The sequence below is a fragment of the Syngnathus scovelli genome, chromosome 3, assembly GCF_024217435.2.
Source record: "Syngnathus scovelli strain Florida chromosome 3, RoL_Ssco_1.2, whole genome shotgun sequence".
In the NCBI taxonomy this organism is placed as follows: domain Eukaryota; kingdom Metazoa; phylum Chordata; class Actinopteri; order Syngnathiformes; family Syngnathidae; genus Syngnathus; species Syngnathus scovelli.
The window spans coordinates 8,422,941-8,448,338 of NC_090849.1; the positions used below are offsets into that span (position 1 = coordinate 8,422,941).

General features: G+C 41.4%; 2 protein-coding genes across 13 annotated transcripts in view; one reads left to right on the forward strand and one right to left on the reverse strand.

The window, feature by feature from the left end:
* Nucleotides 1–6,387, reverse strand: part of hmgcra (3-hydroxy-3-methylglutaryl-CoA reductase a) — a 44,428-nt gene extending 38,041 nt beyond the window's left edge. For 3 of the 4 annotated variants that reach the window (XM_049764219.2, XM_049764218.2, XM_049764220.2), the window contains exons 1-6: nt 6,238–6,387; nt 5,120–5,296; nt 2,305–2,416; nt 2,126–2,213; nt 992–1,076; nt 777–882 (exon numbers count right to left, since the gene is read on the reverse strand). In XM_049764219.2, coding sequence (XP_049620176.1) covers nt 777–882; nt 992–1,076; nt 2,126–2,213; nt 2,305–2,416; nt 5,120–5,284 — 556 coding nt within the window. In that variant the 5' untranslated portion in view covers nt 5,285–5,296; nt 6,238–6,387. The remainder of the gene's footprint in view (nt 1–776; nt 883–991; nt 1,077–2,125; nt 2,214–2,304; nt 2,417–5,119; nt 5,297–6,237) is intronic. The other variant, XM_049764217.1, reaches the window with a different exon arrangement.
* Nucleotides 6,388–7,423: 1,036 nt separating this feature from the next.
* The window catches only part of LOC125965734 (uncharacterized), a 29,915-nt gene continuing 11,940 nt past the window's right edge, over nt 7,424–25,398 (forward strand). For 2 of the 9 annotated variants that reach the window (XM_049716560.1, XM_049716559.1), the window contains exons 1-8: nt 7,424–7,554; nt 8,920–8,946; nt 15,942–16,049; nt 16,215–16,291; nt 16,531–16,674; nt 16,757–16,899; nt 16,988–17,146; nt 18,147–18,214. In XM_049716560.1, coding sequence (XP_049572517.1) covers nt 16,033–16,049; nt 16,215–16,291; nt 16,531–16,674; nt 16,757–16,899; nt 16,988–17,146; nt 18,147–18,214 — 608 coding nt within the window. In that variant the 5' untranslated portion in view covers nt 7,424–7,554; nt 8,920–8,946; nt 15,942–16,032. Of the gene's footprint in view, nt 7,630–8,919; nt 8,947–14,737; nt 15,704–15,941; nt 16,050–16,214; nt 16,292–16,530; nt 16,675–16,756; nt 16,900–16,987; nt 17,147–18,146; nt 18,215–25,398 lie in introns of those variants that run through there. The other 7 variants (XM_049716561.1, XM_049716550.1, XM_049716551.1 and 4 more) reach the window with 7 other exon arrangements.

Here is a 25,398-nt window from a genome sequence, read left to right on the forward strand (position 1 = left end):
AAAATTGCAAGGATAACTCAGATTCGTTAAAATTGGGTATAGTAGACAACACAGCACGCTGAACGAGCAAGCAAGCGGCGGCACTGCGACGGCGGGGCCTACGAGCTTGCAGCTGTTGTCTATTTTTTTTTTTTCCTGTGGCGGCTTTCCAATGACAGAGTGATGAACCTTTCATCAATATTGGTGCTGCAAAATTGGGATGATTCGTTAGAAATGGGTGTTGTCCACTGTCCGGGAAATATGGATTTTGTTGGCATCTCAAACCGAATAAGGAAGCAGGTGCCGCAGCGGTGGCGAGGAGCTTGCTCAGTGGCCTGCCTGGCGTACAGTAGACTTTTTCTCCCATATGACGGCTTATATAAGTCGCCTAGTGAAAATATTAGTCACCTAGTGAAAAAGAAAATGATTTCCATCCATAGGCAAGCAATATGGCTATCCACTCAATAGCAGGTGCAGAGCCCTGTCAATGATATGACGTCACCTAGTTTAAACATAATGCCGTCCATTAAAGAGCAGGGGATCACATTATTACTCCCTTTCCCCAGCAAGACCTCATCGTAGGAGCTCTGTGGGTACACTTTAACACTGGTTCCGGGGGCACTAAATGTTTTTAATTTCGTGGCATGCATTTTTGTTTTGAGCAATTTTTGTGATTGACACAAACGAGCTGGTCGACTTTTCGACTAAACCCTAACCATAATCGAATAAAGATCAACTTCCAATCTCAAGACTTTCGTTATGCTTCTTTTTTACCTTCACATTCAAAATAACAGTACCTGACATGGTTCCCACACCGATCACTAAGCACTCCACCAAAGCATCTAAGGTGAATGTAGGTCCCAGTACTGCCATACCTCGAGCAATATTCTCCCTAACTTCATCCTGAAACAAAAAATAGCGAAATCCAAAAATCAATCTAACTTCCTCCTGAAAATAAGAAACAGTGACATTGCAAAATCAATCATAAATTTTTTCTGCACATTTTTGGTACCTGAGAACTGGAGCTAAGTGCAAATTTGGCAAGAGCACATGCTTTGGAAAGGTCGATCAGGAGGAGAAAGAAAGGTAGAGCTTCACTGAAAGGCACACCAGAAAGAAAATTAACCACTGAAGTTTCTCAAATGTGTGACAGCAGTCAAATAAAATAACAATAACAATAATAGTAATAAGAAATTAAGATTTTAAAATATTTTTCTGTGCAGAGCAGTTTGCGAATCAAGTCCAATTTATTAAAATAGCCCTTTGTCACAGAAACATTTCAAAGAGCTTCACATACCCATACGAGAAAAATATTAAGATCCCATGATCTAAGGAAAACCAAAAAAACAAAATAATGAATAAATAAATAAACAACAACTGTGGAAAAATGAGATACCTTGAGAAGGGAGCAACTTTCTAATTTTGTGGAGTTTTTTTTTTCGAGGTCAGTCCCTTGGAACTGCGTCAAGGAATTGGCTCATTTAAGGATTGATTGATTTATTAGGGTGTCAGAGGTTGTGGGTTCGATTTGGCCCTCTCCGTGTGGAGTTTGCATGTTCTCCCCGTGCCTGCGTGGGTTTTCTCCAGGTTGTCCAGGATCCTCCCACATTCCAAAAACATGCATGGTAGGCCAATTGATCATGGAATATAATGTATGAATAACTGTTTTTTCTATACTTGCTGTTTATAAAATTTTGAGCAGCTGATCCGTATATCCAGAAAATGTATTTTACTGTGCTGTCCCTGTTTTCTTCACTAGTGCTAAATAGACCAATTCTTTGTATAGCTTTTGAGTTCTTACTGCCAATCGAGCCTTGGTGATGGCAGTAACTAATTGACAATTAGCTTCAGACCATTTGTAATTGACAATTAGTCTCAGACAATTTGCATTAGCCAATCATGTGCTGGCTCTTTCAAATAAACATGGGGAAGGTTCCCAATATTCATAACTACTTCTGACGTCGGCGTGTGATTCCCAGTTGCTATTCAATATGTAATAATGAGGCGCAAACTATTAATCCTGGTGTATAAACAGCGATGTGAAATGGCTTATTTCAACCCTTGAATAATAACAATGATAATAATAATAACAAGAAGAAGAAGAGGAAGTAGAAGAAGAAGAAGATGATGATTTTTAACAACTTACTTGAGGCCGGTCAGTTCTTTATCAAGGAAATGAATGACCACTGTGCTGAACACAAAGCTAGAAAAAATTGTAAAGAGCCCTGCAATGCCTGAAAAAAAAAAAAAAAGGGTGAGTCAAAAATCACACACGAAACTGATTTTAGTAATTGTCCTTCTGAGTAAGACCAACAATTTTGATACCTAAAATATATTTGGATCCCAGTTGTCTCAAGTTCTGGAACTGGAAGTAAATGTAGACGATGGCAATGCAACGTGTGATGGTCAGGATAATTATGTCACTGCTCAGAATTTGCTGTCAAAAGGATGTGCACACAGTTAAAAATGGGTTGCATAGTGTTCAATAAGATGTTAACGACATGGTGCATAGAAATATGGTAAAAGGACATCCCTTGTAACACATCTGTACTACAATATAAATAATAAGTATGATATTTTAAATGCAGCATGGCAGATGTCTGATAAAATACACAGTATGAAAGAGTAGATCATACAAATGGATAACTTGAAAATTATGTCAAGGTTAATCACTGAATGTGGGCAGAGTTTGGCAGACAAATATGGAACGTTGTATTTTTGGAACTCAATTCAACAAGCTCAGTTTCAAATCCATACAGTAGGTATGTATAGGGTGGTTCCTCCAGATTATGGGTTTCATTTTTGTCACTGGTCACAGCGATTTTCAATCATGGCATCTCCTTTCATTCCCCACGCTACTCGAGCACAATAATGTTATACACTATAGCAATGTTTCTCAACCTTTATAGAGCCAAGGCATATATTTCACATTGGGAAAAAATCACGGCACAGCACTGAACCAAATAATTCACAAAAGTGGTACAGGTTAATTATCTACCTTGAGTCATCGAGTAGAAGAGCACTTTGTTTTGTGCCTGTTACAATATGTGGTTGGCTAAGCATTTTTTATCAAAATAATTGACATTGGATAATATTCCACGGTACACCAGATGACCTGTCACTGCACACTGATGTGCTATGACACACTGGTTGAGAATCACTGACTGAACTAGTGTGTCAACATGGAGGAAGCCGCGACTTTTTTCTCAAATTTTTAATCCTGCAGTTTTATAGTCCAGTGCGGTTTATCTATGGATTTTTTCTGTGACTTTTGTGATGACTTGATCACTTTTATACACTCGTAAAAAGGCTGTAGAACGCTGTTGTGCGGCACCGCTTTGCTGGGCGGAGGGATATGTGACACGGTCACTGGGGAGAAAAGTGATGTGTTGATTGCATGTCCATCCGCCAGGCAAATAGTGCCATATAATTCACTTAAAGAAGAGACAGAACGAGATCAAGATGGACATTACTGAAGAAAGGAAGCTTTTATACACAAACCGTCATTATGGGGGACAAAAGAAATGCATATGATGCCGCTTTTAAGTTAAAGGCAGTCAATTTGGGTCATTGTTGATGACATCGTGTTGCGTTACCCTTATCTTTATTTCCCAGTCACATCTACTCTGGAGCTATATGTATAGCTCGCTATTTTAAGGGAACTTAGAGCTTCGAGCATGGATAAAATTAGCATGAACAGACCCTCATCATGGAAAATGCTAGAAGAAATGCATAAAAGCGCCGACCAAAGAGAGACTGAGAAAGTGTGTTGCGAAGGACATCTAACACTATTCCAATCGGACACTGAGGAGGAGGACTTCAATGGTTTCAGTGCACAGGAGGAAGATGAAGACAGCTCTCTTACTGGCTCTGTTTTTACTTTTACTCGTATGTTTTTTTTTTTAACAGCCCTGTTAATGCTGTGCTACCGTGTTGCTGCTGTGTTACCACCGCATCTCAGTGACTTTTACTGGTATGTTTTTTTAAATCCAGCTCTATTAGTGCTGTGTTACTTCCGTGTTGCTGCGGTATTACTGCCGCGTCATAGACAGTGTTTGGAAAGAAATGTTAAGGTATGTTATTAAAACTTTGAAAAGGCTTTCTGTGTACTGTGTTCTGTGCACATGCGGCTTATAATACGGTGCGGCTTATTTATGAAAAGAACACAAGAATTTCCGCAATTTTTTCCTGGTGCGGCTTATAATCAGGTGCGGCTAATAGTCCAGAAATTACAGTACGTACGTATCTGCTCAGTGAAGTGTCCGTAAAGTTCAGAATCTGTGTGATTATTATTATTATTATAATTCAGTAAAATCTTGTTAGACCAACTACAACAATATTTAGAAGCGGCCTGAGCAGGTATGTGTTCAAACCCAATGTGCCCAATCAGTCGATCACAGACTGGTAGACTGAAGACTGCTTCCAAGTCGACCACGAGGGATGTAAAGGTATAAATAGTGTTATCATTGGGAGTTCCATGATACTGTTAATTTTTGTGTGCCTGGCAATTCTGTTTGTATGTTGGCTTGTTTTGTCCTGGCAGGTCAGGCAGGTGGAAGTAACTGACATAGTTGGCGCCATAGATCAACTGAAGCCACTTTTATTGAAAGCAACATGACACAACAATATGTACAGGAAATGATTTCATTTAATCAATGCACAAATAATGTGCGCTACATAGCTTGGAGGGAGTAACGCACGATTCGGCTGTGGATATGGAGTCCAGTTGGCTGCGTGTATACAGTGGTGTCATGTGTTCTCAGCTTGCAATACAGAGATCCAAATAATAATTAGTCAGGTCTATTCTGACTTGTGGCTGCTTGATAATGCATGGTTTTGGAATGCGAGAGGGAGCCTGACCACCCACAGTTTAAATGTAAAGCACAACGACTATGAGGGAGACATGCTAACTGACCATTTGTGCACCATGCGAGATTGATAGAGATAGATGGTTAAGACCGACCTGCTGTTGCCCAGTGTATGGCAAGAGATCATGGAGATTAAATAAACTATTTTAACATATAATCAACATGTACAATTCTGGCAGGCAAGATGCTGGCCGCCAGCTTGATGTGAAATGAAAAACAATTCAACCACAGTTTTAATATTTAAAGTAGATTACATCATTGCATTCACTCACCTCATCTGTTTTGGGGCAGTCAAAGTTCCAGCCACAGATTTGGTCATTTCCAGTGAACATATTCATGGACATCATACAGAGTGTGAGGGTGACAGTGCCTACAATGACCTCCCAAGGATGGGAAGCCACCACCAGGCCATGAATACGGAACAGGTGGGTCAGCATGGTGGAAGAGCACTGTTGAATACCAGAATGGGAGAACCACAACAGTAAGAGGAAAAAAAAGTAAAATTTTCCACATACTAATGAAAAACCACCACCAACATCTGCATTTATTGCAACAGTAGAACAATACTAATGTGTCCAGTTAAAAACAGCGGTGCACTGAGTTGTCTATTTCAATGTGCTTTAGTAGTGTGCAGGGTAATGGTCCTGCCAAACTTGAAACTAATATTATCATTATCATGTCCACTAGGACTGCAACTAACAATAACTAATTTCAATACTCAATTAATCTGTATTAAGTTTTTCAATTAATCGATTTGTGATTTTTCTTAATTTCACCCTTTTCATTAACAAACAATAAATTATTTCAAACTGACAGGGCATTGAATTCCAAAAGTTTTAAATTAATAGACAATCAAAGCTTCATGCATATGCTATCAAAATATATTCATATGAGATACAAGTGTTATTTTTGTCCAGATGTTCATTTCATTCTTGGCCCCTTGCCTATTTTATCCATTTCAATCTTTAGGAAATATACTGTTTTTTTTTTTTTAAGGATGGGACAAGATCTTGTACTATGCAATGTAAATCATTGTTATGCATTGTAATGTACCTAAAATGTTTGTTTATATAGCTTTTGTTATTAAAGGATTCTCAGGCTTTAGTGGTGTTATTGAATTTAAAAATCACTTTGAAAGTACTATAATTACTCAGATGTTTACACCCTTAGAACACATCACAGAATGACTTATTTTAGTAAATGGGCTTGCGTATTTGTTTACCAAGTAGCTTTTACTTTTATAACTGCTGAATTGGTACCTCTCCACAGTATACGTTTTTAAGACTGCTCAGTATATGCGTTCAGCTTGCATGGTACTGGAGCAGTAAATGTTACCTTCTCTCCGATGCAAAACACCGATACAAATACACACAAGACAAGAGTGACTTACCTGTGAGGGTGAGGAGAATGTTATGCGACAGAGCTTTAGCGATAAAGGCTGCTCTAGTCAAGGTGAAGGTGAGTGGGTTGAACCTGGGCCTCCCAACATCAGTTTCATCCAAGTTGAGCGGATTCTGCAAGTAAACGAGGCCACATGGAACCATGACACGTTACTACATCATACGAGGATTAAACCAATCACAGCGCTCACCGACTTCAGCGACGCTAATTCCACGCCCCGTTTCCTTGTTGACGGCAATGTGGGCGCGGCCCGAGTGAAGACGCCTCATCGCACCACTATAGTTAACCTTTCGAATGAGCGGACTCTAAAGACAAATGTGGTTTTGGCAAATTTAAAATAAATTTAAAAAATCCTATTGCCCTTTTAAATTTGCTCCCTTTTCGTCTCGCAGTTGAACGAGTTGTGTTGACGTGCTGCGTGTCGCTCATTTACACTTCGTCACGCCGGTGACGAGTGTAGTCGGGACGGCACCGTATGTGTGTGTGTGTGTGTGTAATATGTTACTGACCTGTCGGTATTGGCAAGGTTTTCATATTCACTGTACAATTTTGCAAATCAACCATATTTTGTTGTATTTAAAATCTTATTCTAAGTTCATGTGGACGATGTGAGTTAGGGTTAACCCCAAAGCTATTCACCAAAAGATTGTGTAAACACTGTGGACTTCACTGATGAAATAACAATTAGCTGTTCTTCTTCTTCTTTAAGTAATTTATCCTCCTAAATGTCTTGCATTAGTTTGGTTGACTGCACATCTTTCTATTCTGTATTGTGATTGTATACTGTAGTTTAATTAAAAACAAAAATAAAGACCTTGATTCAATATTCAAGAATTTTTAATGGCCATGTTTGAGCATGCCAAACAAGGAATTTGATTTCGGTACATCTCAGCCTCTGTTTAACATTTAGGTGACTAACAACACTCAGGACATGTGTGAAAATTGACAAATATTCTCAAACATCCCCTGATCTTAAACTCCCAGGAGTTTAATTGGTTCAACTATGTTTGGTTGACTGTACATCTTTCGATTTTGTATTGTGATTGTATGCTGTAGTTTAATTAAAAACAAAAATAAAGACCTTTATAAACTAATTGGTTTAACTAAACCGAATTTCATGCGCTTTGGTGCGTGGTTGGACGGTCGTCGAGTTCCTCTTGTGTACATGCGCAGTGAGTACTGTACTGCGCTTCGCGCCACTTGATGGCGACATTGTTCAAGTAGTGGAGGAGGTCATCGATACGCTCGCTTCTTTTGCAGACCGACTTGGACATTTTCTAGAAGGGCGAAGTCGAGTATTTATCAGGTAATTTGAACTCATTATCTGCCCATTAGTGGTAAACCTCGATGGGAGGAAATAGAGAAAATGAATTATCAAATCGTGAGTAAAAATGGCCTATTTGTATTTTGTTCGAAAGCTAGCTTGTAAGTTGAGCGTTTTGTATAGTGGACATGGATATGAAATCCGTACAGTTAAATCTCTACATACTAATTTAATTCTTTCCAGGACCTACGTCATATTTTGAAATAGCCGTATGTTGGATCAAATATTCCCAGAAGAATACACTGTAATTCGTTTAATTCATTCCACAGCCAAAAAACTCTAACGCCACAATAACTCCTTAAAAAATACTGCAGATAATTACACAGTAATAAAACAAAGGCATTATATCAGAGAGGGATAAAGAGAAATAAATTACAAAGAAATAATCAATAAAAAGGAGTTTTTATTGTCACTGTACCTTAGACACATACGCTACGTAACTTCACATACGTGAACTTCAAACTTAGCTTATTTTTTTTAATATTTCATATGTATATGTTTTCTATTTTTTGTTTTATCCAACTTACATAACGCTAACTTAAAACTAATTTAGCTTATTTATTTTTTATATATTTTTTTACATTTTCTTTTTAACTTTCACCTTCACCCTTTTCACTTCCACTCAATTCAGGCTTTCTTTTCTTTGCTTCACCTTCCTCCTCACCATCACTCAACCACTGCAGATTTTTTTTTTTACAGAAATGCATTCCATCTCTTCCAGGGTAGAGCTGCGACGTTTAGAGATGATGATGATCCCCTTGGATGGCTTGACCACTTTGAGGGCTTCCTTCTGCTTAATGATCGTCAAAATTGTTGACTCATTTTTATAGCCATATTGTTTCACAAGATCACTCACACGCACTCTGCGCTCATGTTTTCTTATGATTTCTTGTTTTGATTGTAAGGAAATCATCAACTTCTTTCTTTTTTCACCACTACTACCTTTTGCGTTAGCCTTCTTTGGATATGATAACGTTATCCTGATGTCATCTCGACGTGCCGTCGTCAAGCGGGCTAACCATGATGACCTCGTCTGTAGGGAATTACTTTGGATGTTGAGTCAAATATTTGATCAAATTTTATATCATATGTTGAAACATTCGTATGTATAAGCAATCGTATGTAGAGGTTCGACTGTACTGTTAGGTGTGTAAAGTTAAATTGATTTACACATTATCAGACAGATCTTTTAATGACGGATCGTGATAAAAAGATAACTGTGTTGGACAAATTTTAAGAAAGGTTTGACTTTTCCAAACCAGTGAAAATTCTGGTTGAATTCAAAATTATGTTGAATCTGAGTTTAAAATTGACAATCTCCTACTGTTCATCTTTTTTTTTTTAAAGGCTGGTATCATTGGAAAGCTTACTACTGTGAGTATGAAAGTGAATTCTTACCTTAAAATAATTTGAATGCCTCCTATTAGTAAAGTAATACTGTATAATGTACATTAACTGTACATTGCGTGAAATGTAGAAAGAAAACTACCTAATGACCTTTATTAATGTTTTATATTAGATGGCATTCAAAGAAAAACACAAATTAAAAAAGTCTTGAACAAACACTCCATAGGTTGTGAAACTGCATATGAAATATTTCATGGTTAATATGTGCTTTATTAATATATGATTTGATAAAAGTGATGAGATTAGCATAGGCAATGGAAAATACTGTCTCATCATGGGAGGTCAGTGTAATAAATCGTGTTTAAGTTTCCCAATTTACTTAAAATTAGGCAGAAGCATACAAAAATGATAATTAATCTATAGTCTCAGTCTATAGAGTTGAAAAAATAGCATTTTTGAGGGGTGTGTCAACTCTAAATATGAGCTATGTGTCATGCGGTCGCGTTTATTTTTTCAGTTTTTTGTCTCGTCAATTGTCGTAACTTTACTTCCGGTTTTATTTTGTCATCCCTTCCGTTTCAGTTCGTGTTTCCGTCCTCGGTGTTTGGTTGTCTTGTCTTCCCTGATCCCGATTGTGTGCACCTGCGTAATCGACACTAATTGTCATCACCTGTGTCCCCGCCCTTTTGTGTGTATTTAGTCCGTGTCTTCCCCTTGTCTTGTGCCAGTGTGTCTTGCCTCGTCCCGACCACCAGCGATCCCTTGATGTCCGAACTCTCTGTAAGAACCCTCCTTTTTGTCTCGCCACCGAGCGACGCTTTTGTTTGTGCCTTGGTCCCCATCACCTTTTTGTCTCGCCCCAGTGCGACTCCTTTAGTTGGTACTTTGTGCTACGTGTTTTCCCTCGTAAGAGGCGTTTTGATTTGTACTTTTAGCCTTTTGACTCGCCTCAGTGCGACACCTTTTGTTTGTACTTTTTGCCACGTGTTTTCCCTCGCAAGAGGCGATTTGATTTGTACTTTTGCTCAGTGTGCTTGCTGGAATAAATCCCAGAAAGAAACGACTCTGCATCCGAGTCCTCCTTCTTGTCCCCTGCCTGACACTATGTCGTTTGCACCATACTGTTAAATTTCTGATGACGCATGTCTGAACTGGTCTCGCAAAGGCAACAGCAAATGCTGATTTGCAGGTATGTAAATGTACCAAAACCCTTCCCGTGAATATTTTCCAAATCCCACTTCCCACCTTCCCCCAACTCCTGTTTATACCGTTTTGTTTTGAGTTCATGCATTGTGTTGGTTTTGTTCTTTGAACAAAGAGATGTTCATGCACAGCTCATTTTGTGCACCAGTAAAAACATTTATGTCTTCAATTTGAAAAAAATAATTTTATTTTTCACCAAAGAGGGGTTTGGTGAATGCACATATGAAACTGGTGGGGTCCGGTACCTCCAACAAGGTTAAGAACCACTGTCCTAGAGGATTCATCCAATTGACTTCAAACTTAGGCTGTACCATATTTTTTTAATTTTTGAAATACTATATGATGGGGCGAGGCATCAATTAAACATTTTATATTTCCTTCGACACACAAGAGGAACATTTTAACTCCCTGCACGTGATTTAAAACTTTTGAAACTTCACATGTATATAAATAGTTGGGATCTGAAGCTATCTGAAAATAGCGATAGAATATTCTCTTATACCTATGGTGCCACCTAGTGCTGATAAGAAATCAAATTTTCTTGCACTTTGATGTACTGCAATGAGCCTGTTGAACAAATCCAACTGAAAATTTGTCAGAACAGCCTCAAAACATTGCTCTATGTCGAATTTCATGACTTTTTGGCAATAGGTGTGGCTATTACGGTGCTGCAAAGTCTGATAATGCCCTGTGACAATAAAATCTGCTGCTGTAACTTGATCCAAACGATCCTATTTTCTCCAAATTTTACATATTTGATGACAGTCCAGGCCTGAAGACATCTATGAGAATTTTTTTATCATAATGGTAGCACCACACTATTGTCAAAATCATCAATATTTTCCGAGTTTACGCTGCGATTTAAAAAAAAAAAAAAATCCTCCCCGCTACAAAATGTCAAAAAAGCAGCCTCAGTTGTACTTTTCAACTAGCGCTACGAAAAAAAGTGGTGGTATATGTAACAGCCCAACACCTACAAAAAAGTCTCTTGGAGCCATATGCTAAAACTATTAGAAAGCCGGATATTTTGATTTACTTTAAATTTCCATTATGTTTATCCCAACGTACCAGTACCACAACATTGCCTGGGCTGCAAGGGCCCTTTTTAGCTGATCACAGCTCTTGTTTGCAGGGATGCTGCAATCAATCGGTGATGATTTACAAACCGGATTCGGTTGACGTAAGGAAATTGTGTAAAATGTAAATAAAAACAAAATACAATGATTTGAAAATCCTTTTCAACCTATATTCAATTGAAGACACTACAAAGACAACATATTTAATGCTCAAACTCATAAACTTTTATTTTTCAAATAACAATTAACTTAGAATTTCATGGGTGCAACACGTGCAGTAGAAGTTGGGAAAGGGCATGTTTACCACTTCGTTACATCACCTTTCCTTTTACTCAATAAACGTTTTGGAAGAGAGGAGACTAATTCTCTTAGCTTCTTATGTGAAATTCTTTCCCATTCTTGCTTGATGAACCGCTTCAGTTGTTCAACAGTCCGGGGTCTTCCCTGTTGTATTTTACGCTTCATAATAAGCCACACATTTTCAATGGGAGACAGGTCTGGACTGCAAGCGGGCCAGGGGAGAACCTGGACTCTTACTTCGAAGCCACGCTGTTGTAACACGTGCAGAATGTGGCTTGACATTGTCTTGCTGAAATAACCAGCGGCGTCCATTAAAAAGACGTCGCTTGGACGGCAGCATATGTTGCCAAAATCTGTATGTACTTATCAGCATTTATGCCACCTACACAGAAATGTAAGTCACCCATGCCGTGAGAACTAATGCACCCCCGTACCATCACAGATGCTGGCTTTTGAACTTTGCGTTGATAACAGTCCGGATGGTCCACTTCCTCTTTGGTCCAGAGGACATGATGTCCAGTGTTTCCAAAAACGATTTGAAAAGTGGACTCATCAGGCCACAAAACACTTCTCCATTGTGCATCAATCCATTTTACATGAGCTCGGGCCCAGACAATCCGGCGGCGTTTCTGGATGTTGTTCATAAATGGCTTTTGCTTTGCATGGTAGAGTTTTAACCCGCACTTACTGATTTAGTGACGAACTGTATTTACTGACAGTGGTTTTATGAATTTTTCCTGAGCCCATTTGTGCCATCTGAGGGATCGAAGGTCACGGTCATTCAGTCTTGGTTTCCGGATGTGGCATTCACGTGCAGTGATTTCACCAGATTCTCTGAACTTTTTGATGATATTATGGACCGTAGATGTTGAAATCCCTAAATTCCTTGCAATTTTGCTTTGAGAAATATTGTTCTCAAACTGTTCAACTATTTTCTCACGCAGTTGTGGACAAAGTGGTGAACCTCGTCCCATCCTTGCTTGTGAATGACTGAGCATGGTTGGGGAGGCTCCTTTTATACCTAATCATGGTACCCACCTGTCCCCAATTAGCCTGATCACATGTGGGATGTTCCAAATAGGTGTTTGATGAGCTTTTCTCAGCTTTCTCAGTATTTTTTGCCACCTTTCCCAACTTCTACTGGACGTGTTGCAGCCATGAAATTCTACATTAATTATTATTTGGAAAAAACAATTAAGTTTATCAGTTTGAACATTAAATATGTTGTCTTTGAAGTGTATTCAATTGAATATGGGTTGAGAAGGATTTTCAAATCATTGTATTTGTCACGTCGCCCCCAACTGCTCCACTATGTGTCTGTTGTCTTGGTTTCTGTCTGTGTGCTCGCCCCTCCCCTCCTGTGTGCCCATGATCAGTGTGATTGTTCCCACCTGCCTCTCGTTACCTGTCGTGTATAAAAGTCCTGTCTGCCCCTCACTCCCTGTCGGATCATTGGTATTGGTATTGGTTTTGGTTTTGGTCATTGGTTTTGGTTCCTGTCGTTCGGTGTGTCGCCCTGTCTTGGTGCCGTCATGTCCTGCTGTCTTGTTTCACGTCCCGGTCAGTCAGTCAAGTTATTGTTGTTAAATCCTGTCAGTCTGTATTTTGAGTTCCACCAATAAACCCTGGTCCAAGCTGCACTTGGTCGTCCTGCTCCATGCTACCACAACCGATCCGTGACAGAATGATCCGACCATCACAACGACCAGCGCTTGGACCCCCCTCCACCACCAGCTCCCGCTGCGACGCCCGATCGTCGTCCGAGCTTGTTCCAGCGACGTCGGACTCACGGACGCCATCGGAGTTCCTCCCGGCACCATCGCCTCTGCGACCGTCGTCGGACTTCGCTGACGCGACGCCGGACCCGCGGCCGCCATCGGAGTGCTTCTGGCGGCAGCGGCTTTGCGGCCGCGATCGGACTCTGGTGCCGCGACGCCGGACCCACGGCCGCCGTTGGAGTGCCTCCCGGCGTCATCAGACTCACGGCCGCCATCGGGCTCCACCCCTGCGTTGCAGGACCTGCGGGCGTCGCCAGACATCCAAGCCAGCTGCGTCGGACCCGCGATCGTCCCTGGCTCCACTCCCACTGCTGCGGCGCGTGATGGCTCTTGCCGCTGCGCAGAGCCCCGCCTTCCGAATGTCGCCGATCACTGTACGGACTTTGTGAGTGGCCGCCAATCACGGTACAGACTTCCGGAGTCGCCGCCAATTGCCGTACGGACTTCCTGAGTGGCCGCCGATTGCGGCACTGACTTTTGTATGCCGCTGATTGCGGTTGTGTTTCCCCGAGGTCCCCGCCCGAGTGCGGCTCTGTCCCCTAGGTCCCCGCCCGAGTGCGGCTCTGTCCCCTAGGTCCCCGCCCGAGTGCGGCTCTGTCCCCTAGGTCCCCGCCCGAGTGCGGCTCTGTCCCCTAGGTCCCCGCCCGAGTGCGGCTCTGTCCCCTAGGTCCCCGCCCGAGTGCGGCTCTGTCCCCTAAGTCCCCGCCCGAGTGCGGCTCTGTCCCCTAGGTCCCCGCCCGAGTGCGGCTCTGTCCCCTTGGTCCCCGCCCGAGTGCGGCTCTGTCCCCTTGGTCCCCGCCCGAGTGCGGCTCTGTCCCCTAGGTCCCCGCCCGAGTGCGGCTCGGTCCCCTAGGTCCCCGCCCGAGTGCGGCTCTGTCCCCTAGGTCCCCGCCCGAGTGCGGCTCTGTCCCCTAGGTCCCCGCCCGAGTGCGGCTCTGTCCCCTAAGTCCCCGCCCGAGTGCGGCTCTGTCCCCTAGGTCCCCGCCCGAGTGCGGCTCTGTCCCCTAGGTCCCCGCCCGAGTGCGGCTCTGTCCCCTAGGTCCCCGCCCGAGTGCGGCTCTGTCCCCTAGGTCCCCGCCCGAGTGCGGCTCTGTCCCCTAGGTCCCCGCCCGAGTGCGGCTCTGTCCCCTTGGTCCCCGCCCGAGTGCGGCTCTGTCCCCTAGGTCCCCGCCCGAGTGCGGCTCTGTCCCCTAGGTCCCCGCCCGAGTGCGGCTCGGTCCCCTAGGTCCCCGCCCGAGTGCGGCTCTGTCCCCTAGGTCCCCGCCCGAGTGCGGCTCTGTCCCCTAAGTCCCCGCCCGAGTGCGGCTCTGTCCCCTAGGTCCCCGCCCGAGTGCGGCTCTGTCCCCTAGGTCCCCGCCCGAGTGCGGCTCTGTCCCCTAGGTCCCCGCCCGAGTGCGGCTCTGTCCCCTAGGTCCCCGCCCGAGTGCGGCTCTGTCCCCTAAGTCACCGCCAGAGTGCGGCTCTGTCCCCTAAGTCACCGCCAGAGTGCGGACCTGTCCCCGAAGTCACCGCCAGAGTGCGGATCTGTCCCCAAGTCGCCGCCCGAGTGCGGTGCGGTTCGGTTCCCCAAGTCGCCGCCCGAGTGCGGCGCGGTTCGGTTCCCCTAGTTTTTTTTTTTTTTTGGGACGTCGGGAGACGTCCCTTGTGGGGGGGGTTCTGTCACGTCGCCCCCAACTGCTCCACTATGTGTCTGTTGTCTTGGTTTCTGTCTGTGTGCTCGCCCCTCCCCTCCTGTGTGCCCATGATCAGTGTGATTGTTCCCACCTGCCTCTCGTTACCTGTCGTGTATAAAAGTCCTGTCTGCCCCTCACTCCCTGTCGGATCATTGGTATTGGTATTGGTTTTGGTTTTGGTCATTGGTTTTGGTTCCTGTCGTTCGGTGTGTCGCCCTGTCTTGGTGCCGTCATGTCCTGCTGTCTTGTTTCACGTCCCGGTCAGTCAGTCAAGTTATTGTTGTTAAATCCTGTCAGTCTGTATTTTGAGTTCCACCAATAAACCCTGGTCCAAGCTGCACTTGGTCGTCCTGCTCCATGCTACCACAACCGATCCGTGACAGTATTTTGTATTTACATTTTACACAATTTACCAACTTCAACCGAATCCGGTTTGTACATGAAACATTATTGGAATTTCTGATCAAAGCCCTCCATGAAATTATATGTCTTTGTAGCTGTTGTTATTTTGTTATTTGTAAAGCGTTTTGTTGCAGCTGTTGTCATTCATTCAGTTATCTTCCAAAGCGGAAGAAGATGGATGGATGAAACAGTTTTAATTTTCTGTTTTATCAATTCATTTTGAAGAAATAATGCCTTGAGAAATAAATAAATACTGCCTTGAAAACACCCACTTTTGAATAGGGATATGCCCATGCATGTCTTGGTGGGAGTCACAGGAGGGATCACAATTTGTCTGTTTAGCCATCGAAAGGTAATTCTGCCTCAACAAACCATAGCTATCTTCCAGTTATCTTTTCCTTGTTGAAATTCTACAAATGAGCTGAAAGGGAGCATTGCCACTACCTAATATTGTCCATCCACTTTGAATTCAGTTTATCTGTTTGTCACAGGGAGGGTAGAGCTGAGCTCCAAAATCCTATCTGTGCCTTTGCCTTTACGAGTAAATAGGAATGTATTTGGGAATCCTACTTAATTTTATTTCCACAAAGGTTGTTCCAGATCAACAAGTAAGTAAAGTCCATCATCCCCCCCCCCAAATATCACTGGGATTCAAGTGTTAACGACATTCTGCAAGGAACCATGACTCCAAAAGCAAGGTAGTATGTGCTTCTAATCATCAGTGAATTGTTTTTACCCTTGTCAATTTCAGTCATTTAATAGGGTTGTATATATGATCTTTTTTATTGTGTTATGAGTCATGTCATGTTTCAAGATCAAGCTAGGGAGTAATGTCTTTTTTTAAATTAAATAATTGTTTGTAGGAAAATTCATGAGAATATAAGGACAAAAGCTAGTACTAGTAGGAAAATTCTTCCGACAGTGAAGACATCTTTGACAGGTATGTGTTATCTTTCAACGTGTCTTGCATTTTATTGGTAGTTCCTTCATTTCAGTTGTCCTGACACAGCACAGAAATTCTCCAAAGTATTTTAGTATCCATCCATTATCTGAACCACTTATCCTCACGAGGGTCACAGGCACATAGGAGCCTATTCCAGTTGACTTCGGATCTCAGGCAAAGAGATGTTATTTGCTTTGATGGTTTTTCTTCCCTGCCCACTGACATAACATGCACAGGAAAAACTCTTACATGCCAAGATGTAAAACGGAGGAATCGTTATGGTGAAACTTTGCTCCATGAAGCTGTACTTAAGGGAGATACTCAGCTGCTCAAAGACATCCTGAAGCTTAGAGTAAATGTCAACATGGTTGACCATACAGGTAAGATGCAGTGTAAAGTCAAATTGTTTAAAGTAGTGCGTTTTGTTGTATTTGTCTTGGTCTATGTCTTTCTCACTACCAGGACGAACAGCCCTACATGAAGCTGCTCTTCGTAATCAGTATGAGGCTTGTTTTTGTCTGATTAACGCTGGCGCTCTGGTCAACATTGCAACAAGAATGAAGAATACACCTTTGCATGAAGCTATCACATTTGGCAATAAAAAGGTACTTAAAAAATCCTTGATACACTTAAAACAACAACTTTCATTTTCCATTTACAGTAAATGCAACAGCTGATTTTGTTTGATTGCAGATAGTGGAGCTGCTTCTGAAACATGGCGCACATTCACTGTCAAAAACAAAGGAGGAACAAACCGCATTTGGCATTCGTGAAAAACCCCAGGTGCAGGCGGCTAAAACAAAACCTAAAGTCAACCTGCTTCTTGACAGTGGAGCAGAAATAACAAGTAAGGTATAGGCTTTTTTTAATGACCGTAGTTCAGACTAAGAACGTTATAATTTTTTAGCTCCATTTAACAAACAATGTGCATACATAACATACAAACTGGCATTCATCTAGTTACTGTGTGAGAATATTCATTCTTCATATACTTAATGTAATTTGTGTAAGAAGGACATGTTATTACCGGTAATTGTAGCAGTAAACAGTAGGTCAACATTATAGACACAGCCAAATATGAGTAAATTATTCCCTCTAAAACAGTGGTTCTTAACCTGGGTTCAATCGAACCCTACGGTTTCGGTGAGTCGGTCTCAGGGGTTCGGCAGAGCCTCCACTGCGAAGGTTCGAACACACCTGAATTATCGTGTAAATTTGTGATAATGCATATTGAACTGCTCTCGCAAAAGCACACTGTTTTGCAAATATGTCATTTGTTGTGAGTTCATGCATTGTGTTGGTTTTGTTCATTGAACAAGGTGACGATCATGCACGGCTCATTTTGTGCACCAGTAAAAAATATTATTGTCTTGAACTTGAATTTTAATTATTTTTTCCGCTGAAGAGGGGTTCGGTGAATGCACATATAAAACTGGTGGGGTTTGGTTCCTCCAACAAGGTTAAGAACCACTGCTCTAAAACATTCCACAGTTGTATGGATGAACAATGTGACAAAGTGTTACACAATTCCAAAGTTATTTCAAACTGTACTGATCACCCAAAATTCTGTGGCTTTATTCTACTGTTTCACACAGCCAAACATTCATGACTTTTTTCCTCTTGTACCGAATCCATTTCAGTGGGCAGCAATTATATATTATGGGGCTGCTTGAGAATTTTTTGTTGTTTTTGTTTGTTTGTTTGTTTGTTTGTTTTCCAATATCAAGAGTTTGGTGTTGAGGTAATTATCACAATTCTTCAACCCAGGAGAGCTTTAGATTGGTGTTGAGGCTTACACTTCAAAGTCTTGTACAGCTTGTGTTGAAACATTTCTCCTTTGTGTTTGCATCAGAAACCAACAACGGCAAACAACACCGAGATGTGGGCACAGACATTAGTGGTGATATGCAACTTGATAATGTGAGTACTGGTAGTCAAAATATCAAACTGAAAAGAATGGAAACTAGTAGGGAAAGGATTAAATTCTTGCAAAGCGACAAACTGCTTAGATGTCTCACTTGTTACATGGTACAGCCTCGCTTTGAGCTGCTATGCTAAAAAAAGTGGGGAAAATGGATTTTGATGGCGGGACATTTAACCCCTTCGGTGTATTATTTTTTTTTTTATATATAAATTTGTGTTAATTTTGTCCAAAACATGTCACTGCCTTTGATATGTGATAACTCAGTAATTAATGAATAGTTTTTTTTACTTTCAACCACTCAAAATGTTCAGTGGCATCAGACCGCACATATATAGTTTTTGCTCTGGCGGCATTCCTGCCCTTCTTGTCTCCTTTAAACTAAAGAGCCCGTGTTGCATTTGGTTGTCCTGCCTCGTTCATGACAAAATGAAGCGCAAATCAGAGATGCTGCTGATTCTGCTGACGCGAACAAAGTGGAAGGGTGGATACGGAGTGGTAGGCTGAGATAAAGTGTGGTGAGAACTGTTCTTACAGCTTTAAGCCAATCAGCGGCAAGGATACAGATCAACATGTTCCCATTGGTCTGATCTTCTCTACCGGTCAATAGTGTGCTGTAAAGTCATATGGACAGGCAAAGCCACATGCTCCAAGTAACACCGCAAAAAGCCGCCATGCACCGAATATACTGTATTTTCCGGACTATAAGTCGCTCCGGAGTATAAGTCGCACCAGCCATAAAATGCCCCAAAAAGTAAAAGAAAAAACATATACACGTAAGTCGCTCCGGGGTATAAGTCGCATTTTGGGGGGCAATTTATTCGACAAAATCCCACACCAAAAACAGTCATGAACGAGCAACAACAGGCTAAACGATAGGTATGCTAACGTGACAAACACAAAGAGCTGAGAACGGGCCTGACGTAACATATTGAGTGATTAAGGACAACTATTACATGAATAACATGTTTATAAAACCATCTGTGTCACTCCAATTCATTAAATCCATCGATCGTTCGATACGATAGCAACAGGCTAAACAATAGGTATGCTAACGTGACAAACACAAACGAGGAGCTGAGAACGGGCCTGACGTAACATATAGAGTGATTTAGGACAACTATTACATAAATAACAGGGTTATAAAACCATCGGTGTCACTCCAATTCATTAAATCCATCGATCGTTCGATACGATAGCAACAGGCTAAACGATAGGTATGCTAACGTGACAAACACAAACGAAGAGCTGAGAATGGGCCTGACGTAACATAGAGTTATTAAAGAAAACGATTACATGAATAACACGTTTATAAAATCATCGGTGTCACTCCAATTAATTAAATCCATCGATCGTTCTTTGTCAACAATGGGTGCGCGCGGCTGAGGGCGCTTGCACTTCAAAATATTCCACAGGCTCATATAACGATAGATAAATTATATTTCAAGTAACTATAATATAAGCAATAATATTATCAAACCATCCGTGCACTTTAAATCCATTAAATCCATCGATCAACTTCCTCGTCCTTTGTCAACATCGCCGTGCGTGCGCCCTGACGTCAGCCTCGTCTTTATTCCACAGATCTAGTATATAACTATATTGTAGCGTTAACAAAGTACAAGGATAGACGTGGGTTTGGTAAACGGCTCTTTATTAAACAAAACAAACTTCCACGCGTGTGGCGACGTGGACTTCCAGACACGAGAGCTCCATGGCATAGGACCGGGCGTGCATAATGGCCATGTCCGAGCCCCATGCACCGTTCGCGGACAGCCAGCCCCCGACTCAGTAGAGTAGGACCGGGTGTGCGTAAAAGCCGTAATAGTTTTTCAAACCTTCTATGTTACTCCAAATCCTTAATTCCTTCAAACTCTTTGTCCTCCCTGTCACTTAGAAATCATCACCGCTAATGATGCCGGTAGTCCTTACGTGGGTACGTTTATCCTTTATGTAAACAAGAGTCGCGCCGCACCTTGCCGCGCCGTGCCACTGACGTCACATGAAATAGTAATCCCTTGGTACATCACGGTTCTCCAAACTTTCTTTCTGCTGCTCGGTTACTATTTTCAGCTGCATATTTTATAACTTGAAGTTTGTGACCTGCAAAATATGAGTTTCTTTTTTGGTGCCATTTTTCTTAAGCCCACCCAGTTGATGAGTCACGGCCAACGGTGAAATTTGGAGCGCCCTCATCCAGTTTCGTCTGAAAATATAATTTTGTTCAGATGTAGTTTTTGGTTTTGTTTATTTGGTTGTTTTATCAAAGTCAAAGTCTGCTTTATTGTCGATTTTTTTTCATATACCAAGACACACAAAGAGATTGAAATTACGTTCCCACTATCCCTCGGTGAGATAGTACACATATGCATACAAGCAACACAAAAAAAAACCAAGAAGGCACAAACAATGAATAAATAAGAGTGTTGAATAAATGATAAATAAAAAATAATAATAATAATAAATATAAGAGGAGCAAAAATGGAGCAAGTGTACATATAGCAGACAGTGGACTTGGATATGGTGCTTTAAGTGTTAATTGCTTTATTTGATGTTTTCTCTATTTTTTATGTTTTGAATATGTTCAAGATAAAGATATAAAAGCATGTGAAGTGATCAACTATGCGAAAAATAACATGGGAAGTGGTCAACTATACTACTAAGTGATGTCTTAATGATCAAGTATAAGTCGCTCCTGAGTATAAGTCGCCCCCCCACCCAAACTATGAAAAAAACGCGACTTATAGTCCGGAAATTACGGTGTACGCAATATTTGTTTTCATAAAAACACGCGATGCACCTTGGCCGAAATAGGTGAAGCAAGAAGTGGTGAGGGATCACTGTACCAGCTTTGAATTTGTGGGCAGATTTTTGTCTCAGCACGTGCACTATTGTATTTTCATCTTTTATGTACAATTATTCTATGCTTCAAAGGTCTTATGGCCATTACCCCCTTTAAGCTTAAACAAGCCTCCTATAAATCTATTGCCTTTGAAATTAACTTCTCTCATCGTGATGAAGGTAAATTAAACAATCTAGCGATTCAGTTTGCTGGTGACTGAAGCCAAACGTTCTATGATCCAATCACAAAGTTCCAAGTATCACATTAATACATTTACATTCCAGACCCACTTACATCGTCAATGACTCCTGTACCACTGTAACCGACATATGTACACGAACATAAAACAGGAAGTGGTATCGCCTGAAAACGGCCTTCAAAATAAATCACCCTACCTCAAATCTAAGCACGGCTGAATAACATAAATAACAGTTCTTAACACATAATGTAAACTTATTATTTTTTTATAACAAGGTTCAAGTGCACATACTGTAAATATGTTGTTTTTACAACTCTTTTATTATTATAACATTTTTTCTATAACAAGGTCCACACTGTAAATATGTTTTTACAACTCTTATTATTATAAAACAAAATTATAAAAAGGTACATGTGTACGCACTGCAATTGTGTGCGCACTCCTTGCCTTCTGCTGGCGTGTGGGCAAGTTTCGTGCCATAATTCCTTAATTTAGAAGTTTTATTTTGACTTTTCAAGTTTTTTTTAATTTGGAAAAAAATCCGCGATGTAGTGAAACAGTGATAAACGAACCGCGATATAGCGAGGGATTACTGTATTCCACCTCTCTCACGCTTACCTTTTTTGCTCGAGCCCCCCCTGATGGCCATTAGAAAAAATGCATGTCAAGTCGCCGCATGATTGCGTAAGGTTTTTAATGTTTAATTACCATTTGTAAGAAAATATACACAAAGATGATTGTCAGGAAAGAGATGATTATTTCGGGATGCATAACTTTTATTAACATAACAGCACAACAGCGGTCCACAGCCTTTTTATGAGTGTATAACTGTATTAGTAATGAGGAAAATCACGGAAAAAAAATTATATAAGCCGCACCGGACTATAAAACGCAGGGTTCAAAATTTGAGAAAAAAGTAGCGGCTTGGGGGAAGGGACTTTAAAAGTCCTACATCGGATGGGCCCTTTGTCCACAGTTTTTCAGGAAGCCCAGCCAATTCCCCCTCCTCCTTTTCATTCAAACAAATGTTAACTAGTCAGGGGAGCACATAAGTGCATGCCCTTCCAAAAGCCACTTCACACACTGTTTGCTTCCACATGTCACAACTGGTACTGTAGCTCCACCCATTACCTTTGTCCTCATAATCAGTGACAGATCCGGCAAGTTTAATTCGGCAACCCACATCTGCCCATGTTATACTGTGAGGTTTAAACAATGAAATGTGGGGTACAGCCGACAACTTGTATTTGTCTTTCTGAGGAGCGGGCAGGAGCACAGCAGCAGCTGCAAATGACCTGCGATCAGTGTACAGAGCAGTGATTGTCAAGGGTACTTCTGTGTCACTGAGAAAACTTTCAATATCTGATCTTGTGGATCAGTAAGAATATTCATGGTGACATGTAATTGATTACAAGTCATTTCTGATTCAGGTCGTGACAATTGTTTTCGAGCTTCCCTGAGTAAACTGCTTGGTAGCTTGGAATTCCGTTCAGGAGAGATGTCATAGGAACAGCAAATCTGTTCAATTGCCTGTGCAGCATATGAGTCTACATCTCTCACTCTACATGCTCGCATGCCATCCTTTACTGGAATTATTGCGATTCCCAACCGAGTCATCAGATCTCGTCCCAGCAGGTTTATGGGACATTTTGGGGATAGGACAATCGAGACTGAAGCCATGTTTCCAGTTTCATTATCTCTCACTTCAACTGGATTGAAGATACTCTCCCTGTGTACCTGCGCATCATATGGGATGCCCATGCAGGTAGCATTGACAGCGACGTTGTCATTGTGGATCGCGAGACGAGTCGATAGTGACAGTGATGAAGTTTTTGAAGAGAAAAATGCTGACACTGTACTCAGCACACACTGGTGTGCCGTGAGAGACGTTCAGCTGTGCCGTGGAATTGTCCAATATTAATTACGGAGCGCATTGTAAACAGGATCGCCAAACCACTGGTCAGTTCGCGCAAGGCCTGGTCAGCCACTTGCTAATCGTGCATGCGTGGAGAATCGGAGAATCTTGAGATTTCATATTGCGTCAGTCTGATTGTATTGCATCGGCACATATTCAGTTTATGTGTGTGTTGCTGTGTGCTTTTGCTAACAGTGACAGACACAATGACGGTTGTGGTGCGTTTGTGGTCCAATGGAAATCAGAGCATGCAGGTCAACCGGAGAACCTGGATTGGTTATTTTTCACATACATAAAATAAACAGTCAAATCGAAACACCTCGACTGTGATAGCCACTCAGCTGTTGTCAGAACAGCAGAGTGTCTTTAAAAGTGACTTTGTTCTTATTGTTGCAATATTTATAGACCTAGTCTAAACCAGTAAACAAAATCACGTTGATTCTTTTATTTTAATCACAATCACTTTAAATAGTTTATTTCTTACACCGTCTAAAACCTTTTTAATAAACTGTCACTTATTTAAATAAAGGAATACAATTTAAATAATATTTAGTATTTATTTCTATTAAATTATTTGACTCTCCATACATATATAGGAATAGGACTTTACATCTTTCATTGTAATATAACTGATTTTAATATAGGAGCTTAACAGATTTTTGTTGGCGGTGTGCCGCGAGATTTTTTCCAATGAAAAGATGTGCCGTGTATGAAAAAAGGTTAGGAAACACTGCTCTACAACACTCCCTCCTTCCACAAGACTTAAGATCTTCTGCCCTGCCTATTTACTTGTACTTATCCCTGTGCACTTTTACTTGTACTCGTTTCACAACAGCACAATCACACAACTTTAGGGCTTTAACTTACAGGTTCGTTGCACTGACGGATCCCGTCAATCCACCTCTGTCGGACGAAGGTAGACCTAAGATGCTGGCCCAGGGAAGAATTTCCTTCCCAGGTCTTTATTTACCAGGTCCGGCTAATGGACGCTGGCCCATCAACGGTGTACAGCGTGTCGTCCTCCGTCGGCCAGATGGCGGGTATGAGAGAATCCAGGTCACGGCACCAAAATGTTAGAGTGGTGCTCACTCTAACTTATTTTTGCAAGAACCACACGGAAGACAGTATGCCCTTTTTAAGCACTTGCAAATGGAGAGTCATTTGTCGCTGTGCGTACAGCGATGATCGAATGAGGTCTGACTCAGGCCTCTTGCAAGAGCATTTTTATTGAGAGAACAGGGTGGGGGTGAGAGTGGACAAGATGTTGAAGCCCCTGACCTCTGGTCAAAGCATATCAGGGGTTGTTTTACGACGTGAAGTGAAATTTATTTTTGAACATAAGATCGACCGAACACAAAATCTTTTTTTCACATTTTCACATAATTTCATGTTATGCCAAATAAGGTACACAAAAAAGGAGAAGGAAGAAGTTATTGCTTGTTTTTTCCAACCCCTTTTATACATCATAATTCTCAACATGGTTTCTAATTAGTTTTTTCGATGTACAGAAACCTGATTTATCAGAGGAAGATAATTTTAGAAATGTAAAGCAGTTTATACAATAATATTCTGGAAAGAAAAATAAGTAATTAAGATATGGACTATATAGCTGAAAACAGACAGGCAGAAGATTTCAATTACTATAATTTTCTAGTGTAAAATGTTTAAAGTGTACTTTGAATTGGGCAATGCGTTTATTTTCTTTGATCGTTACAGGTAACTTATTCCATAGCTTTACCCCATTGACAGATATGCACATGCTTGAGGGTGGTGCGCACCTTAGGTTGTAAAAGATTCCCTCTCCTCCTTAGACTGTAAACATTTTCTCTTTCTACGACCCATTTTTGTATATTATTAGGGAGTATTTTTTTTTAGCTTTATAAATAATTTGTGCGGTCTTGAAATCTACCAAATCCATAAATTTCAATGTTTGTAATTTAATAAATAAATTATTTGTATGTTCACAATAGCCAACATTGTTGATAATTCTAATTGCCTTTTTCTGCATTGTGCATACCGTCTTTAGGGTGGTTTTGTAGGTATTGCCCCATACCTCAACACCATAGGACATGTAAGGAAGAAACAGCAAGCAGTATAAAGTGCACATTGTTTTCTGGTTCAGTAAGCGTCTGACTTTACAAAGTATACCCACGGTCTTTGCCAATTTTGCACAGATATGTTTGACTTGCGGTTTCCAGCTGAGACTGTGGTCAATTATTACTCCCAG